Source organism: Oncorhynchus gorbuscha, linkage group LG23 (assembly GCF_021184085.1).
Source record: "Oncorhynchus gorbuscha isolate QuinsamMale2020 ecotype Even-year linkage group LG23, OgorEven_v1.0, whole genome shotgun sequence".
NCBI lineage: Eukaryota > Metazoa > Chordata > Actinopteri > Salmoniformes > Salmonidae > Oncorhynchus > Oncorhynchus gorbuscha.
The window spans coordinates 47,822,029-47,842,633 of NC_060195.1; the positions used below are offsets into that span (position 1 = coordinate 47,822,029).

At 46.3% G+C, this 20,605-nt stretch overlaps 1 protein-coding gene across 1 annotated transcript in view; it reads left to right on the forward strand.

Annotated features, from left to right (window-relative positions):
- The window catches only part of LOC124010682 (LIM and calponin homology domains-containing protein 1-like), a 168,181-nt gene that overhangs the window by 131,759 nt on the left and 15,817 nt on the right, over positions 1-20,605 (forward strand). The window contains exons 9-14 of the mRNA XM_046323341.1: positions 2,789-3,115; positions 7,051-7,482; positions 8,743-8,781; positions 18,774-18,900; positions 19,030-19,190; positions 19,428-19,914. Coding sequence (XP_046179297.1) covers positions 2,789-3,115; positions 7,051-7,482; positions 8,743-8,781; positions 18,774-18,900; positions 19,030-19,190; positions 19,428-19,914 — 1,573 coding nt within the window. The remainder of the gene's footprint in view (positions 1-2,788; positions 3,116-7,050; positions 7,483-8,742; positions 8,782-18,773; positions 18,901-19,029; positions 19,191-19,427; positions 19,915-20,605) is intronic.

The following is a 20,605-nucleotide window of genomic DNA, read 5'->3' on the forward strand; positions in this document are numbered from 1 at the left end:
GTGTGACCGATTTTTGCTACTATATGACTCGGTTGACAGAGTATTGAGGTTTTCATGAAACAAACATCTGTCTTGTTCCGCTCATCTTGTAATATTTCAGTAGATGGCAAAAAAATGTGTTTGTGTGCGTGCTTGTGTGCGTGCACATATGTGCATAAGCTTGCATTGTGCACACACACTTGTACAGTCAAATATTTGGGCACACCTACTCTTTCAAAGGGTTTTATTTATTTGTACTATTTTCGACATTGTAGGATCATGTAGTATGTAGTAACCAAAAAAATGTTAAACAAAATATATTTTATATTTGAGATTCTTCAAAATAGACACCCTTTGCCTTGAGGACAGCTTTGCACACTCTTGGCATTCTCTCAATCAGCTTGATGAGGTAGTCACCTGGAATGCCTTTCAATTAACAGGTGTGCCTTGTCAAAAGTTCATTTGTGGAATTTATTTCCTTCTTAATGCGTTTGAGCCAATTAGTTGTGTTGTGACAAGGTACGGGTAGTGTACAGAAGAACCCTATTTGGTAAAAGACCAAGTCCATATTATGGCAAGAACAGAACAAAAAAGAGAAACGACAGCCCCTCATTACTTTAAGAAATGAAGGTCAATCAATCCGAAACATTTCAAGAACTTTTAAAGTTTCCTCAAGTGCAGTTGCAAAAACCATCAAGGGCTATGATGAAACTGGCTCGCATGAGGACCGCCACAGGAAAGGAAGACCCTGAGTTACCTCTGCTGCAGAGAATACGTTCATTAGAGTTACCAGCCTCAGAAATTTCAGCCAAAATAAATGTTCCACAGAGTTCAAGTAACAGACACATCTAAACATCAACTGTTCAGAGGAGACAGCATGAAACAGGCCTTCATGGTTGAATTGCTGCAAAGATCTAAAGGACACCAATAATAAGAAGATACTTGCATGGGCCAAGAAACACGAGCAATGGACATTAAACTGGTGGATATCTGTCCTTTAGACTGAGTCCAAATGTGAGATTTTGGGTTCCAACCGCCTTGACTTTGAGACGCAGAGTAGGTGAACGGATGATCTCTGCATGTGTGGTTCCCACCCTGAAGCATGGAGGAGGTGTGATGGCAGGGGGGTGCTTTGCTGGTGACACTGCCAGTAATTTATTTAGAATTCAAGGCACACTTAACCAGCATGGCTACCACAGCAGTCTGCAGCGATACGCCATCTGGTTTGTGCTTAGTGGGACTATCATTTGTTTTTTAAGGACAGTGACCCAACACACCTCCAGGCTGTGTAAGGGCTATTTGACCAAGAAGGAGAGTGATGGAGTGCTGCATCAGATGACCTCGCCTTCTGACCTCAACCCAATTGAGATGGTTTGGCATGAGTTGGACTGCAGAGTGAAGGAAAAGCAGCCAACAAGTGCTCAGCACGAAGTTCTCAGCTCCTTCAGCACTGTTGGAAAAGCATTGCAGGTGAAGCTGGTTGAGAGAATGCCAAGAGTGTACAAAGCTGTCATCAAGGCAACGGGTGGCTACTTTGAAGAATCTGAAATATAAAATATATTTGGATTTGTTTACCACTTTTTTGGTTACTCCATGATTCCATATGTGTTATTTCATAGTTTTTATGTCTTCATTATTATTCTACAATGTCAAAAATAGTTAAAAAATAAATAAAAACCCTTGATTGAGTAGTTGTGTCCAAACTTTTGACTGGTATTGTACGTACGAGTGTGTGTGTGTGTGTGTGCGTGTGCATGTGTGTGTGTATTTATTTACGCTAGACATCACCTAGTAAATTGGGCCTTTGCTCCTGTATCTGACCTTATTGACATGGCTTGGTTTGATATTAATCTCATTAGTTTAAACCTGACTTTTGCCATAACACCTACACACCACTCTCACACCGATGATACAGGCTTCTCAATAAGGAGGAGGGATGACCTTCTTCGAGCCCGGAAGCATTCAGCAGAAATCATCTTTCCTCTACGTGTGTGTGTGTGTGTGTGTCTTTCTGTGCAAGGTTGAAATTGGAAAGAGTTAAACCTGTCAGTGGAAGTGAATAAGGCACAAGTGTGTGTGTGTGTGTGTGTGTGTGTGTGTGTGTGTGTGTGTGTGTGTGTGTGTGTGTGTGTGTGTGTGTGTGTGTGTGTGTGTGTGTGTGTGTGTGTGTGTGTGTGTGTGTGTGTGTGTGTGTGTGTGTGTGTGTGTGTGTGTGTGTGTGTGTGTGTGTCGGTGCACATAAGTCTAAACCTGCATGTGGGTGTGTAAGGTCACACCATACCTATCTGAGTACGTCCATGACTACTATATGTGTCCATTTGTCAGTGTATTCTTGTGCGAGTGTGTACTTGTGCTTGCGCTTGCATGACATCATGAGATTGGCCTGAGCTTCTTACTGAGGTCACCGGGTCCCTGACTGACCAATACCGACCAGTACATTATCCTTCCTTCAGCTGGGGTTCTGCTTTTCAGTGACTGTTCAAATGATTTGAGATTGTGTCATTATCACGTGTGATGTTTGTTTTTGTTTTCTTCTTTCTTTGCTCCTCCTCCTTTCCCCCCTTTCCCACCGGGCATTGGTGTGTTGGGGTTTCTATTTACTACTCCCATTGTCATTGTCCACATGACCACATTCTGTGGCTGGCTTTTGTGGTAACGGCTGTGTGTTTCACGTATGTGTTGTGGCTTTGGTTTGTGCTGTGTTGTGTCGTACCACCTGTGTCGTGGTTGCATGTTGGTGTTGTTGGGATTGCCCCTTGTGTGCGTGCGTGCGTGCGTGCGTGTGTGTGTGCGTGCGTGTGTATAACAGTCCGACTGAACTCCCCAACCTAGAAGTACCCCCAGTTGTAGCCGCTATAGAGTCCCCATCCCCCAACTTCCAAGCCCAACCCCTTCCCAAACCACAGAATCAGTCAGAAGAAGAACACAGGAACGAGGAAGAAGAGAAGGAGGAAGAAATGGAGGGGAGGAAAGAGGAGGAAGGGAAGCTGTCTCCGGCATGCACATGGAGGCAGGAGTGGGAGGAGAGGGAGGAGGAATATGAACGTCACCCCTTCAACCCCCCTCAACACTCACAGACCCCCACACTCACCCACGGGGAGACGGCTATACACCTGACTGGGACTGCTGAGCAAAGGTGCCAATCACAGTATGCCCTAACCCCTGAAGCCTAAATCCTACCCCTTGTCCCAACCCAACAACCCCCAGGCAAAAGTGTTTCCATTTAATAACCCCCTCAACCCAAAATCCCCAGACAAGAGACTTTCCCGTAAAGATGCTATTGGCTCATCAAGCCACGGTTCCAATGACCCGAACTTAATGAAACCTTTGCCCCAATCTTAGAACATTTTAAAGCTTACACTGTTTTGGTGAGGACACCTTTAAACATGCCCTTGCAGACACTTAAGGTATTTTGCAGACAACTATTTACACAAACTCTGGGGGATTCAGTAAACCGTTTCGTAAGAGTTTAACTTTGCCTGTTATTTTTTGACACAGACATGACTGATGCTCATTTGGGCCCATTTGTGAGTTGAATTTGGGTCCACTCTATGGATATGTCTGCTTTCTCTGGCCTCACTGATATCTGAAAACCTGGCTTGTCACTATTTTGTCTGACTAACGACACTCTAAAGTGGAAATATGACTTGTGTATAGGGCATGTTCCAAGTCTTGTGTCTTAAATGGCATCCTATTTCTGATATAGGGCAGTACGAGGCTCTGGTCAAAAGTAGTGCACTATATAGGGAGCGTGGTGCCATTTAGAACACACTAAATAGTTATTCTGGGGATGTCCGAGGAGCTTTCCAAACATAAGCTTTGCTGTGGTGCACTGCTTTTGTTGGTGTTGGACACACAGCTGCCTTCTCGTTCCATGTGAATACCAAGCCCAGACGTTCGTGGTTTCGATGTTTGCCAGGAGTCTGCTGTTTGCGATGTTTGTGGTCTTCTTTATTTTGGACGAGTCTCCCTATGTGTTTCTGGCAGATCTATTGACATACACAAACTGGTCAAAGGTTTTAGAACACCTATTCATTCAAGGGTTTTTCTTTATTTTTACTATTGTAGAATAATAGTGAAGACATCAAAACTATGAAATAACGCAAATGAAATCATGTAGTAACCAAAAAAAGTGTTAAACAAATCAAAATATATTTGAGATTTGAGATTCTTCAAATAGCCACCCTTTGCCTTGGTCACAGCTTTGCACACTCTTGGCATTATCTCAACCAGCTTCATGATGTAGTCACCTGGAATGCATTTCAATTAACAGGTGTGCCTTGTCAAAAGTTCATTTGTGGAATTTATTTCCTTCTTAATGCGTTTGAGCCAATCTGATGTGACAAAGAAGGGGGGAAATACAATTGTTTGTCTATTGTTGTGACTTAGATGAAGATCAGATCTAATTTTATGACCAATTTATGCAGAAATCCAGATAATTCCAAAGGGTTCACATATTTTTTCTTGCCACTATATATGGCAAATAGAACTCAAAACTGGATGGTGTATAGAGATAGAAGAGAGAGGTTGAAGATATCTGAAGGATGGGAGTAGAAACAAACAAAAGATGACTAATGTAAAGTATGCTGTGTCCGTAAAATGTATATAGTATGTTATAAGCTGGAAGTAGAAGCCTAAGGGTTGGTGTCCATTAGTTTACTACAATTAGGGGAGGGGTGGTAGGTTTAGGGAAAGTAATGAAGGAATATATATATACACTGCTCAAAAAAATAACGGGAACACTTAAACAACACAATGTAATGGATGGAGAAGCTACCAGGAGACGTGGAGGAGGCCGTAGGAGGGCAACAACCCAGCAACAGGACCGCTACCTCCGCCTTTGTGCAAGGAGGAGCACTGCCAGAACCCTGCAAAATGACCTCCAGCAGGCCACAAATGTGCATGTGTCTGCTGAAACAGTCAGAAACAGACTCCATGAGGGTGTTATGAGGGCCCGATGTCCACAGGTGGGGGTTGTGCTTACAGCCCAACACCGTGCTGGACGTTTGGCATTTGCCAGAGAACACCAAGATTGGCAAATTCGCCACCGGCGCCCTGTGCTCTTCACAGATGAAAGCAGGTTCACACTGAGCACATGTGACAGACATGACAGAGTCTGGAGACGCCGTGGAGAACGTTCTGCTGCCTGCAACATTCTCCAGCATGACCGGTTTGGCGGTGGGTCAGTCATGGTGTGGGGTGGCATTTCTTTGGGGGGCCGCACAGCCCTCCATGTGCTCGCCAGAGGTAGCCTGACTACCATTAGGTACCGAGATGAGATCCTCAGACCCCCTGTGAGACCATATGCTGGTGCGGTTGGCCCTGGGTTCTTCCTAATGCAAGACAATGCTAGACCTCATGTGGCTGGAGTGTGTCAGCAGTTCCTGCAAGAGGAAGGTATTGATGCTATAGACTGGCCCGCCCGTTCCCCAGACCTGAATCCAATTGAGCACATCTGGGACATCATGTCTCGCTCCATCCACCAACGCCACATTGCACCACAGACTGTCCAGGAGTTGACGGATGCTTTTGTCCAGGTCTGGGAGGAGATCCCTCGGGAGACCATTCGCCACCTCATCAGGAGCATGCCCAGGTGTTGTAGGGAGGTCATACAGGCACGTGGAGGCCACACACACTACTGAGCCTCGTTTTGACTTGTTTGAAGGACATTACATCAAAGTTGGATCAGCCTGTAGTGTGGTTTTCTATTTTAATTTTGAGTGTGACTCCAAATCCAGACCTCCATGGGTTGATAAATTTGATTTCCATTGATAATTTGTGTGTGATTTTGTTGTCAGCACATTCAACTATGTAAAGAAAAAAGTATTTAATAAGAATATTTCATTCATTCAGATCTAGGATGTGTTATTTTAGTGTTCACTTTATTTTTTTGAGCAGTGTATATTACAAATATATATACTACTTGGAGAGAAAAAAATAATATATATACATATATATGGTGGATTGGAAATTCTGCAGACATTTACATTAATAGAAGCCACAATCTACTTGAAATATTAAAGCTGAACCACTCCCTAATTTTTTATTGTTTTAAGGACTGTTCTATAGATTACATTTTGTGAAAATCCCCCAAATCATGGTGTTTTTGGCCTAGGTTTCGTGAGTAATCACTCATGTGGTCCTTAGAATGTATCTTTGGGGTTTACCAGAGCAGCTTAGATATAGCCAATACTTTCTTTGTGAGTCAATAATGTTTTTTTCTGCTTTCGTTCACAAACCTATGTTCCACATCTAATGTCTCACTGGGCGAAAACTGTTTGAATCAACATTGTTTCCACGTCATTTTCACCCAACTTTGAACCTAAATCCAATGACATGGTGCCATTTTTTGTTGATTTCACGTTGAATCGAGGTTGGCAACTTATGTTGGCAACTCAACCAAATGTAAATCAAAACTAGATGTTGAACTGACATCTGTGCCCATTGGGGTGAGTTCTGAGACAAAGCCAAGGTCTTTATATTATGAATAGGGATAGGCACGGTTAATCGAATATCCGGATATCTAAGCAATATCTTTGATTACTTGAGTGCGTGTTCATTTGTGGAGAGAAATAAATGTTAGGCCTGTTTTGACATAAATTAACTTACACAATCCTTGTGACATTGTTACCTACAAGAATATACAATGACATTTGCAATACTTAATTTGATTAAACAAACTTTGAATGTACTGTGTTGAGCTACAGCTGCGCATTTAGAGCTCTGGTCTGCCCTGACATCGGTATGCTATTTTCCCCACTTCAGATATCAATTACAGACACACACCAAACAGAGTTTCCACAAAACCTGACACAGATCAATGCAAAACATTCACCAGAATACATTTTTGTAACAGAATCAGTTCTATCATGGCGAAAATCAGATATCTCTTTCACTGTTCTTTTTAGCCAAAAACTAAGGAGAAAAGCAACATTCTGCTATTTTAAAATAACTTTGAATATCCAGATATCCCCAAAAATGTAATGATATTATTTGAATTGTGAAATAATGTCAAATAGCCTTCCTTAATTACAACCTTGGTCAATGCTAACCAAACCACTCTCTCAGCAGTACCCCCGCCCGCTCATGCTCCAAGGAACTATACCGCCTGTCGTCCCTGACAACCAGCCCCATGACGACCTCCATCGTCGTGACGAGCCCCCCCAGCGCCGGGGACAGCCCGGAAACAACCAGGAAGTTCCCTCACCCTCCCCTTATGGATAGGGAGGAGGCAGGTCCAAAGAAGGTAGGGTTGGCTATATCCCTGGCGACAGACACCGGGAGGAACAACGACATGTGGGCTCGCCACGCCCTTACCTCGCCTAAACAGAGCAGCACTACCGGTCCAAGCCAGTTCCTGCCCGTTCCTACAGCCAGGTTAACCACCACACTGATGGTCGCCTGCCAGGGTCGCATGGGCAAGTCGGAGGTTGAAGGTCGCGAAGGCGACAAACCGGCGGTGGCGAGACGTCCATCTTGGCTTGACGATGACCTCCAGCCAATGTGAGCCTGTCGTCCATTGACTAGGATTGAGTGACCGATACGAAATTCTCTGTTGTCTAAGAGAGGAGCATCACACCTTAATAGCCATAACTTATTGGGTTTCTCCCGGCCTACACAGATCAGATACTGGGAACTACATTACCCATGATCTTTCAGAAGACATTTAGAAAACATGCCTCGTAAGCATGCGGCCGTAACCTCGAGCAGTGATGCACACCTCTGGATGGCATATGTGAAAATTGCATGACCTTTCGCAAGTGGCAGAATTAGATCATTTCAGCTGCTTTGACCCGAGCAGGCTAAGGAAAGAGTTTAAAGTCTGAATGAAGTGTGTTGCTTTTGGATGCATGGAAGCTAATACTTTCTTTTTAGTATTTGATTTGTTCATTCGGGTTTTTATATTTTTGAGCATGTGAGCAAGACGGTGACCTGTCATAGATGTGACCTTTTAATAACCTTGCATGATGACCTTTGACATTGACCTTTTCCAAAACACACTGTTTGAAGCAACTCCCTCAAAAACGACACTGGTAGTAGTAGAAAATGTATTTTCGCTCTCTGTATGGCAGACATGACAAATACATACAGCCCATTAAACAATATATTTGCTTTCCATTTCATAAGACCTCTCTTCACTGGGTCTCCTGCTTTCTTGTGGCCAGTCTTAATAGGACCACAAGCCACATTTTCACTCACACCCTTCCCAACATCAGAAATCCAGCTTTAAAAGCTCTCTGTGACCCTAGAACTTAATCCCAAACCCGGTTAGCCCAAACCGCCTATTTGGGTATCGTGGTCGCAAAAGTTGACGAACCCCAGCTTTGAAGATGGGTTATGAGCAGGCTAATAAAAGATGCATGCTTTGATTGATAGTTTTGTTTTAGACTGCGCCATGAGATCATTTCCATCTGCGCCACACAATATGCTGTAGAGGCCTATATTAGTGCAGTGAATTCAGTGGTTTTTCTCCCAAGTACTCAGCTGGCTGTATTTTGGACTAGAGCGCCACCTTGTGTTCAAATGGACACTTGTTATTAACTTGGATCAGCAGATCATGTTGTCTTAAATGTATTGCCATTTAGAGGTGTTTTTAACACGCCCCCTATATTCCATCACACTTTTTTTTGTTATACTATTCTCATGTCTGTATATATTGCATTGTGTAGTTGTGGGCTCGTGTCTGTATATATTGCATTGTGTTGTAATTGTGTGTTTGTTCATTGGTGTTTGTGCTCTCTCTCCATGTCTCTGCTTTTGTAGATTCAGTCACAGAGCTGATAGTGTATCAGATGACCCAGAGTAAGTGGTTCTTTGTTACCCATCGGAAACACATGCCTGCCCTGCTAAACCACACCTGCTTAGTATGCACAGATCCCTAGAGCACAGCCTCTAGACATTTCTAGTAGATCTGTAAGGAGCTGATAGGTTTAAGCAATATGGTGGAAACTCTGACCTTTACTGGACTTGTAACCATATTGCACCCATCCGATCCGTTCAGATATATACGAGAAGTGGAGCGGGACTAGCGGTTGCCTTTCAAATGTGTTTTTAACCAGCTTCGGGTTATCTGCGTGCCTCACGCTCGCACACACAAAAGCAAGCGTTGGAACTCGAGACGTGCCTCACCGAGTCACTTTGTCTCTTCTATCCTTCAAGGGTCTAATGTGGAATGGGATGTGCCTCTATCGCTCTCCTGTGTCTTGTGGAGAGCTCATAGTCTCGCAAACCCGACCCTAGGCAACAGCAGTGACTAGGGTCCGTTTTCAGTGATGGACTCCTTTGGAGACTTCGCTAAGGGTAAAAAAAAAAGACAGACAACTTCAGACACACAACTCTCCCCCAAAAAAATCACAAAGCAGACATGCCAGAACATTGTGATTTGAAACCAAAGTTTGCAGACACAAACGAGCCACTTGTGAAATGCACTTGCTAAAAACAACCTCCTTGATCTCCATCCTGCTAGTTACTATTTTGTATTTTATTCAAGTGGGTAAGGAAGTGACCTAGGCAGAGGACTTAGGTCCTCTATGCCAAACTGACGTACTGTTACGTACAGACGTGTGAAGCGGGAACATTAGGAAATGGTGGGAGGCAACATGGATGTCTAGAGAGACGAGAGAGCTCACCATATGATGCATGTCGCATACACTCACACATAAGGACATGGACCATCACTGTAACGCCACTGTATGAGGCTGTCACTGTGGTTCTCAAAATAAGACCTGGGTCAAATACTTGCAGAGTATGACTTTGATGCTCTGTCCTATTCTGTGGTTAGAGCATTGGACGAGTAACCGAAAGGTTGCAAGTTCAAATCCCCGAGCTGACAAGGTACAAAATCTGTCGTTCTGCCCCTGAACAGGCAGTTAACCCACTGTTCCTAGGCCGTCATTGAAAATAAGAATTTGTTCTTAACTGACTTGCCTTGTAAAATAAAAAATAAAAATAAATAGATAGGCTTCTATACTGTGTATACAATGAGCACCAATAGTATTGGGGCAGTGAACATTTTTGTTGTTGTTTTGTCTCTCTATCCAGGACTTTGGATTTGAAATGATACAATGAAATCACTGCACTTTTTGTACATAGCTCCCCCATTTTAGGGGACCAAAAGTATTGGGACAAATTCACTTATGTGCATTAAAGTAGTAAAGTATTAAAGTAGTAAATTTAGGTATTTGGTCCCATATTCGCAAAGACTATATACGCTGCTCAAAAAAATAAAGGGAACACTAAAATAACACATCCTAGATCTGAATGAATGAAATATTCTTATTAAATACTTTTTTCTTTACATAGTTGAATGTGCTGACAACAAAATCACACAGAAATGTATCAACCCATGGAGGTCTGGATTTGGAGTCACACTCAAAATTAAAGTGGAAAACCACACTACAGGCTGATCCAACTTTGATGTAATGTCCTTAAAACAAGTCAAAATGAGGCTCAGTAGTGTGTGTGGCCTCCACGTGCCTGTATGACCTCCCTACAACGCCTGGGCATGCTCCTGATGAGGTGGCGGATGGTCTCTTGAGGGATCTCCTCCCATACCTGGACTAAAGCATCTGCCAACTCATTTACATTTACATTTAAGTCATTTAGCAGACGCTCTTATCCAGAGCGACTTACAAATTGGTGCATTCACCTTATGACATCGAGTGGAACAGTCACTTTACAATAGTGCATCTAAATCTTAAAGGGGGGGGGGTGAGAGGGATACTTATCCTATCCTAGGTATTCCTTAAAGAGGTGGGGTTTCAGGTGTCTCCGGAAGGTGGTGATTGACTCCGCTGTCCTGGCGTCGTGAGGGGGTTTGTTCCACCATTGGGGGGCCAGAGCAGCGAACAGTTTTGACTGGGCTGAGCGGGAGCTGTACTTCCTCAGTGGTAGGGAGGCGAGCAGGCCAGAGGTGGATGAACGCAGTGCCCTTGTTTGGGTGTAGGGCCTGATCAGAGCCTGGAGGTACTGAGGTGCCGTTCCTCTCACAGCTCCGTAGGCAAGCACCATGGTCTTGTAGCGGATGCGAGCTTCAACTGGAAGCCAGTGGAGAGAACGGAGGAGCGGGGTGACGTGAGAGAACTTGGGAAGGTTGAACACCAGACGGGCTGCGGCGTTCTGGATGAGTTGAAGGGGTTTAATGGCACAGGCAGGGAGCCCAGCCAACAGCGAGTTGCAGTAATCCAGACGGGAGATGACAAGTGCCTGGATTAGGACCTGCGCCGCTTCCTGTGTGAGGCAGGGTCGTACTCTGCGGATGTTGTAGAGCATGAACCTACAGGAACGGGCCACCGCCTTGATGTTGGTTGAGAACGACAGGGTGTTGTCCAGGATCACGCCAAGGTTCTTAGCGCTCTGGGAGGAGGACACAATGGAGTTGTCAACCGTGATGGCGAGATCATGGAACGGGCAGTCCTTCCCCGGGAGGAAGAGCAGCTCCGTCTTGCCGAGGTTCAGCTTGAGGTGGTGATCCGTCATCCACACTGATATGTCTGCCAGACATGCAGAGATGCGATTCGCCACCTGGTCATCAGAAGGGGGAAAGGAGAAGATTAATTGTGTGTCGTCTGCATAGCAATGATAGGAGAGACCATGTGAGGTTATGACAGAGCCAAGTGACTTGGTGTATAGCGAGAATAGGAGAGGGCCTAGAACAGAGCCCTGGGGGATACCAGTGGTGAGAGCGCGTGGTGAGGAGACAGATTCTCGCCACGCCACCTGGTAGGAGCGACCTGTCAGGTAGGACGCAATCCAAGCGTGGGCCGCGCCGGAGATGCCCAACTCGGAGAGGGTGGAGAGGAGGATCTGATGGTTCACAGTATCGAAGGCAGCCGATAGATCTAGAAGGATGAGAGCAGAGGAGAGAGAGTTAGCTTTAGCAGTGCGGAGCGCCTCCGTGATACAGAGGAGAGCAGTCTCAGTTGAATGACTAGTCTTGAAACCTGACTGATTTGGATCAAGAAGGTCATTCAGAGAGAGATAGCGGGAGAGCTGGCCAAGGACGGCACGTTCAAGAGTTTTGGAGAGAAAAGAAAGAAGGGATACTGGTCTGTAATTGTTGACATCGGAGGGATCGAGTGTAGGTTTTTTCAGAAGGGGTGCAACTCTCGCTCTCTTGAAGACGGAAGGGACGTAGCCAGCGGTCAGGGATGAGTTGATGAGCGAGGTGAGGTAAGGGAGAAGGTCTCCGGAAATGGTCTGGAGAAGAGAGGAGGGGATAGGGTCAAGCGGGCAGGTTGTTGGGCGGCCGGCCGTCACAAGACGCGAGATTTCATCTGGAGAGAGAGGGGAGAAAGAGGTCAGAGCACAGGGTAGGGCAGTGTGAGCAGAACCAGCGGTGTCGTTTGACTTAGCAAACGAGGATCGGATGTCGTCGACCTTCTTTTCAAAATGGTTGACGAAGTCATCTGCAGAGAGGGGGGGGGGGGGGATTCAGGAGGGAGGAGAAGGTGGCAAACAGCTTCCTAGGGTTAGAGGCAGATGCTTGGAATTTAGAGTGGTAGAAAGTGGCTTTAGCAGCAGAGACAGAGGAGGAAAATGTAGAGAGGAGGGAGTGAAAGGATGCCAGGTCCGCAGGGAGGCGAGTTTTCCTCCATTTCCGCTCGGCTGCCCGGAGCCCTGTTCTGTGAGCTCGCAATGAGTCATCGAGCCACGGAGCGGGAGGGGAGGACCGAGCCAGCCTGGAGGATAGGGGACATAGAGAATCAAAGGATGCAGAGAGGGAGGAGAGGAGGGTTGAGGAGGCAGAATCAGGAGATAGGTTGGAGAAGGTTTGAGCAGAGGGAAGAGATGATAGGATGGAAGAGGAGAGAGTAGCGGGGGAGAGAGAGCGAAGGTTGGGACGGCGCGATGCCATCCGAGTAGGGGCAGTGTGGGAGGTGTTGGATGAGAGCGAGAGGGAAAAGGATACAAGGTAGTGGTCGGAGACTTGGAGGGGAGTTGCAATGAGGTTAGTGGAAGAACAGCATCTAGTAAAGATGAGGTCGAGCGTATTGCCTGCCTTGTGAGTAGGGGGGGAAGGTGAGAGGGTGAGGTCAAAAGAGGAGGAGTGGAAAGAAGGAGGCAGAGAGGAATGAGTCAAAGGTAGACGTGGGGAGATTAAAGTCGCCCAGAACTGTGAGAGGTGAGCCGTCCTCAGGAAAGGAGCTTATCAAGGCATCAAGCTCATTGATGAACTCTCCGAGGGAACCTGGAGGGCGATAAATGATAAGGATGTTAAGCTTGAAAGGGCTGGTAACTGTGACAGCATGGAATTCAAAGGAGGCGATAGACAGATGGGTAAGGGGAGAAAGAGAGAATGACCACTTGGGAGAGATGAGGATCCCGGTGCCACCACCCCGCTGACCAGAAGCTCTCGGGGTGTGCGAGAACACGTGGGCGGACGAAGAGAGAGCAGTAGGAGTAGCAGTGTTGTCTGTGGTGATCCATGTTTCCGTCAGTGCCAAGAAGTCGAGGGACTGGAGGGAGGCATAGGCTGAGATGAACTCTGCCTTGTTGGCCGCAGATCGGCAGTTCCAGAGGCTACCGGAGACCTGGAGCTCCACGTGGGTCGTGCGCGCTGGGACCACCAGATTAGGGTGGCCGCGGCCACGCGGTGTGGAGCGTTTGTATGGTCTGTGCAGAGAGGAGAGAACAGGGATAGACAGACACATAGTTGACAGACTACAGAAGAGGCTATGCTAATGCAAAGGCGATTGGAATGACAAGTGGACTACACGTCTCGAATGTTCAGAAAGTTAAGCTTACGTAGCAAGAATCTTATTGACTAAAATTATTAAAATGATACAGTACTGCTGAAGTAGGCTAGCTGGCAGTGGGTGCGTTGTTGACACTACACTAATCAAGTCGTTCCGTTGAGTGTAATAGTTTCGACAGTGCTGCTATTCGGGGGCTAGCTGGCTAGCTAGTAGTGTTGTTTACGTTACGTTGCGTTAAAAGAACGACAATAACTCCTGGACAGTCTGTGGTGCAACGTGGCGTTGGTGGATGGAGCAAGACATGATGTCCCAGATGTGCTCAATTTGATTCAGGTCTGGGGAACGGGCGGGCCAGTCCATAGCATCAATGCCTTCCTCTTGCAGGAACTGCTGACATCTCATGTGGCTGGAGTGTCTAGCATTGTCTTGCATTAGGAGGAACCCAGGGCCAACCGCACCAGCATATGGTCTCACAAGGCGTCTGAGGAGCTCATCTCGGTACCTAATGGCAGTCAGGCTACCTCTTGCGAGCACATGGAGGGCTGTGCGGCCCCCTAAAGAAATACCACCCTACACCATGACTGACCCACCGCCAAACCGGTCATGCTGGAGGATGTTGCAGGCAGCAGAACGTTCTCCACGGCATCTCCAGACTCCAGTCACATCTGTCACGTGCTCAGTGTGAACCTGCTTTCATCTGTGAAGAGCACAGGGTGCCAGTTCTCTGGCAAATGCCAAACGTCCTGCACGGTGTTGGGCTGTAAGCACAACCCCCATCTGTGGACGTCGGGCCCTCATACCACCCTCATGGAGTCTGTTTCTGACCGTTTGAGCAGACACATGCACATTTGTGGCCTGCTGGAGGTCATTTTGCAGGGTTCTGGCAGTGCTCCTCCTTGCACAAAGGCGGAGGTAGCGGTCCTGTTGCTGGGTTGTTTCCCTCCTACGGCCTCCTCCGCGTCTCCTGGTAGCGCCTCCATGCTCTGGACACTACGCTGACAGACACAGCAAACCTTCTTGCCATAGCTCGCATTGATGTGCCATCCTGGATGAGCTGCACTACCTGAGCCACTTGTGTGGGTTGTAGACTCCGTCTCATGCTACCACTAGAGTGAAAGCACCGCCAGCATTCAAAAGTGACCAAAACATCAGCCAGGAAGCATAGGAACTGAGAAGTGGTCTGGTCACCACCTGCAGAACCACTCCTTTATTGGGGTTGTCTTGCTAATTGCCTATCATTTCCACCTGCTGTCTATTCCATTTGCACAACAGCATGTGAAATGTATTGTCAATCAGTGTTGCTTCCTAAGTGGACAGTTTGATTTCAAGTGTGATTGACTTGGAGTTACATTGTGTTGTTTAAGTGTTCCCTTTATTTTTTTTGAACAGTGTATGTACCTTGTGACACTACAAATGTGTTAGATGCATTTGCTGTTTGTTTTGGTTGTGTTTCAACCAAAACAAAGTGCATTTATACCAATACTTTGTACAAAAAGTGCTGTAATTTCTATACGGTTCAATCGATATGGATTTTTTTAAATACCCTCATATTAAAGATCCACTATGCAAGGAATCGCTCCGCCATTTGCTGGTTGCTAATATTCTGATATTAGCCTGATTTTAGTTTATGTGAGAGAACAAGCAAGTATAGTGTAGATAATCATTGTAACATCTAAACCACTGGGTAATAATATACACTCCATAACCAAAAAGATTGTATTCAAATAAAATAAAATCTAATTGTATTGGTCACATACACATATTTAGCAGATGCTCCAACAGTGCAGCAGTATCTAACAGTTCACAACAATACACACTAATCTAAAAGTAAAATAATGGAATGAAGAAAGATATAAATATTAGATTGAGCAATGTCGGAGTGGCTTTAACTAAAATACCGTACAATAGAATACAGTATATACATATGAGAAGAGTAAAGCAGTATGTAGACATTATTTAAACATTATTAAAGTGGCCAGTGATTCCAAGTCTATGCATATAGGGCAGCAGCCTCAAAGGTGCAGGGTTATGTAACCGGGTGGGAGCCGGCTAGTGGTGGCTATTTAACAGTCTGATGGCCTTGAGATTAAAGCTGTTTTTCAGTCTCTCTGCCCCAGCTTTGATGCACCTGTACTGACCTCGCCTTCTGGATGATAGCGGGGTGAACAGGCCATGACTAGGGTAGATGATGTCCTTGATGATCCTTTTGGCCTTCCTGTGACATCGGGTGCTGTAGGTGTCCTGGAGGGCAGGTAGTTTTCCCCCGGTGTTGAGTTGAGCAGACCTCACCACCCTCTGGAGAGCCCTCCGGTTGCGGGCAGTGCAGTTGCTGTTCCAGGCAGTGATACAGCCCGACAGGATGCGCTCAATTGTGCATCTGTAAAGTTTGTGAGGGTTTTAGGGGCCAAGCCAAATTTCTTCAGCCTCCTGAGGTTGAAGAGGCACTGTTGCGTCTTCTTCCCCACACTGTCTGTGTGGGTGGACCGTTTCAAATCATCAGTGATGTGTACGCAAAGGAACTTGAGGCTTTCCACCTTCTCCACTGCGGTCCTGTCGATGTGGATAGGGGCGTGCTACGTCTGCTGTTTCCTGAAGCCCACGATCAGCTCCTTTGTTTTGTTGACGTTGAGGGAGAGGTTATTTTCCTGGCACCACTCTCCCAGGGCCCTCACGTACTCCCTGTAGACTATCTCGTCATTGTTGGTAATCAGGCCTACTACTTTTGTGTTGTCTGCAAACTTGATGAGTGGCCACGCAGTCATGGGTGAACAGGGAGTACAGGAGGGGGCTGAGCATGCACCTGTGGGGTCCCTGTTGAAGATCAGCAAAGTGGTGTTGTTTCCTACCTTCACCACCTGTGGGTGGCCCATCAGGAAGTCCAGGACCCTGTTGCACAGGGCGGGGTTCAGACCCAGGGCCTCGAGCTTAATGATGAGCTTGGAGGGTACTATGGTGTTGATTGCTGAGCTATAGTCAATGAACAGCATTCTTGTATTCTATGTAGTATTCCTTTTGTCCAGATAGGATAGGGCGGTGTGCAGTGCGATGACGATTGCATCATCTGTGGATCTATTGGGGAGGTAAGCAAATTGAAGTGGGTCTAGGGTGTCAGGTAAGGTACAGGTGATATGATGCTTAACTAGCCTCGCAAAGCACTTCATGATGACAGAAGTGAGTGGTATGGGGCGATAGACACTTAGTTCAGTTACCTTTGCTTTCTTGCGACAGGAACAATGGTGGACATCTTGAAGCAAGTGGGGACAGCAGACTGGGATAGGGAGATATCGAATATGTCCGTAAACACACCAGGCAGCTGGTCTGCGCATGCTCTGAGGACGCGGCTCGGGATGCCGTCTGGGCCAGCAGCCTTACTCACGTCAGCCATGGAGAATGAGAGCCCACAGTCCTTGGCAACTCCACTTTGTCTCTGTACTGATGTTTTGCCTGTTTGATTGTCTTACGGAGGGAATAACTACACTGTTTGTATTCGGCCATATTCCCAGTCACCTTGCCATGGTTAAATGCAGTGGTTCACACTTTTTTTTAATCTCCTAAACACTTCCTGATTAACTCAGTCACCGTATCCGTGTATTCATCAATGATATTCTCAGAGGCTACCAGGAACATATCCCAATCCGCGTGGTCAAAACAATCATTGAAGCATTGATTCCGATTGGTCAGACCAGCGTTGAATAGACCTTAGCACGGGTACTTCCTGTTTGAGTTTCTGCCTATAGGAAGGGTGGAGCAAGGGTGATCAGATTTTCCTAAGGGAGGTCGGGGGAGGGCCTTGTAAGAATTTCTAAAAGTTGAGTAGCGGTGGTCCAATGTTTTCCCAGCGCGCGAGTACTTCAGCCAATGTGTTGGTAGAACTTCGGTAGTGTTTTCCTCAGATTTGCTCTGCTAAAATCCCCAGCTACAATAAGTTCCGCGTCAGGATATGTGGTTTCCAGTTTGCGTAAAGTCCAGCGTAGTTCTTTGAGGACCATCGAATGTATCAGCTTGAAGGGGGAATATATATTTTCAGCTGTTTGATGCTGGTGTACAAAACCAAAAGTAAAAGACAAAAGAATTATAATAATTTATGATGCAATTTGTAAATTTATTGGCCAAATTCACATAGAAATATGACTTATAGATCTGTCATTCTCATTGATAGCAAGTCTAAGAAGTGGTAGATCAGTTCTATATGGGCTATTTCTATGCTTCCCGTTTTTATGGTTCATTTTTGCATTTTTAACATTCAGTATTGCACACCACCTTCAAACAGCTTAAAATACAATATTTTTGGTTATGGAAAATATATTTCACAGTGGTTTAGATGATTCTCTACTCTATACTTACTTGTTTTTTTCACATAAACTGAAAGTAGGCAAACCATTAGAATTTTAGCAACCAGGAAAAATGCCAGAGCTAGTTCTGCATAGTGCACATAGAACATATCTACAGCTACTTAGACTTGCTTTCAATGAGGATGACAGATCTATAACACACATTTCTATGTGAATTTGGCCAGGTAGCCCCAAAAAGTTGCATATTGCCGCTTTAAAGCTGAGAGTCTGCACTTTAAACCTCATAGACATTGTATCATTTCAAATCCAAAAGGTGCTGGAGTACAGAGCCAAAACAACAACAAAAATGTATGACCTCACTGCATGACCTTTTGATGGCATGTTGCTTACTTGTGGTTATAATTTGCCTTTATTCACATTATCTCTGGTGCCTTCTGTTTTGCGTGGTTCACACTATGATACAAACTAATGGGTACAGAACAATAATATCCTGTAGTATAATATTTGTGGTCGTGCAATGAGATGTATTGTCAGAGTAATAATGAGTTCCTTTTGGGTTCCTTTTGGGTGGACCACTTCAGTACCTATAGAAGTTGTATCCGTGAAGCGTTTGACCATCCAGCCTGTTTGACCTCGACCTTTCCTGGCTGAACTACGACAACTCCAGAGCTCCAGAAAACATCTTATGTGCCTGGAAATAAAAACACATATTTGTCCATACCGAATGCGTGACTCTTCTCCTAGTAAATCTGTTTAGAACTCCTCCCCCCTCTCACGTCTCTTTCCTCTCCTTTCTTTTTCTCAGGAGTGTGAGTATGATTGATGTGCGCTGTGAGGAGGACGCCAGCTTGCCACACCACAGCCAGGTGCGCCACGAGCTCATGCACAACCAGTACAACATGATGAAGGAGGAAGAGGACCACTGGCAGGACGTAAGCACTCACACACAAACACAAATACACACACACACACACACACACACACACACACACATACTAATACACTTACGCACACTCACTCACATGTTCATGCACTCATACACTGACGTGTCTGTGGGTTAGGACCTAGCCCGGTGGAAGAGTCGCAGGAGAAGCGTCTCCCAGGACCTGATCAAGAAGGAGGAGGAGAGGAAGATGATGGAGAAGCTGATGACGGGCGAGGGAGGGGCCATTTCTCAGAGGAGGAAGAGTATCAAGACCTACCGGGAGATCGTGCAGGAGAAGTAGGTCACAAGGCCATTTTAGGTCAAACCCTGCTTTCCATATGGTTGGTTGCCTCAATGTACAGTATTTCCCTATACCTACTCTCATGTTTCTTATATCCTAGCCTGTTGTTTCTTATCGCATCCTGGCTTTTTAAAAATTGCTTTTAACTGCATCAGGAGATCAGTAGCAATGTACAGAAATGTTTCAACAACAGTCACATGGCCCTGTCTCACCTTGTCCTCCTCCTTCCCAAGGGAACGTCGTGAGAACGAGCTCCGCGAGGCCTACCAGTCGGCCCGCACCTCTGAGGAGGCAGCGTTGGTCCTCCACCGCTACGCCCAGCGCTTCACCATCAGTGAAGCCGTGCTGGAGCGCCTGCAACTGCCCAAGCTGCTGGACAGGAGCGTCTCTGAAGATCCCACCACTGCCACCAGCACACGTCTCCCCCTCACCCCCAGCTTCCGTTCTCCCAACTCAACCTCCCCGGAAGAAGATCCAAATGGTCCTCTGAAGTACCTGAGGCAGCAGTCGCTCCCGGCGCCCAAGTTTACCGCTACCGTCGAGGCCCAAGTGGTGGGGTTCCCCCAGGGTCAGTCTCATCGCCCCCAGATTCAGTCACGCACGCCTGAACGAAGCCCCTCTATCCAGGCTGCCTCGCCTAAATCTATTCCTTTGCTGACGCCCAAGCCTTACATCCAATCCAAGGGCACGCAGATGCTGGCGGGACCCAAGCCAGGCAAGGTGAGGCACAAAAGGCAAGCTAATGGAGCAAGGGTTTTATCAGTGTTATCACTAGTGTATTTTTTCTATAAAATGGTGTGTGGGCCAGGGTTCAAATTACCAGGGTGTCGTGGGGTTGTTTTGCACTCCCGTGACAAATCAGGGCAGCTTTCCTGAAGTGTTACGATACTAAACAGATACTCAAATACTAACGTCCCCTGAAGTAGTTGGAACGTTTTGTTCAGCCTAGTATTCGCAGGGTACACCAACATGTATTATATGAAATGGTCCCTGATCTTGGCATTTACATTGGAATAGCAGACAGAAACCATGGCGATTGGGTTTCGGCTATTACGGGGACAAACCGGGGAGCCAGTTCTTTCCACTTTAGTGGCTGGAATGTCTTATTTGGAGCCGAGTGGAGCCTCCGCCTGAATGGGGGGGGGTTCTGTTCCGTATTGACTTAAAAAGTTGACAAGTAGGCCCTCTCAATATGAAGTGGGTCTCCAGGCAGACAAAGAGGGCCACACAGACTGAGGGGGGGGATTGTGGGTAGTGAGTCCCCCCTCCATTCAACAACCCCCCTGTGCGTCTGGAGTTAGCACTCGGCGCTCCTCACACATACATTACAGCCTTTCATTCAGTCCCAGCGTGTTATCAGGAGCTAGCTGAACAGCTAATAGGCCAGAGTTAACATACATGAGGTATGGTT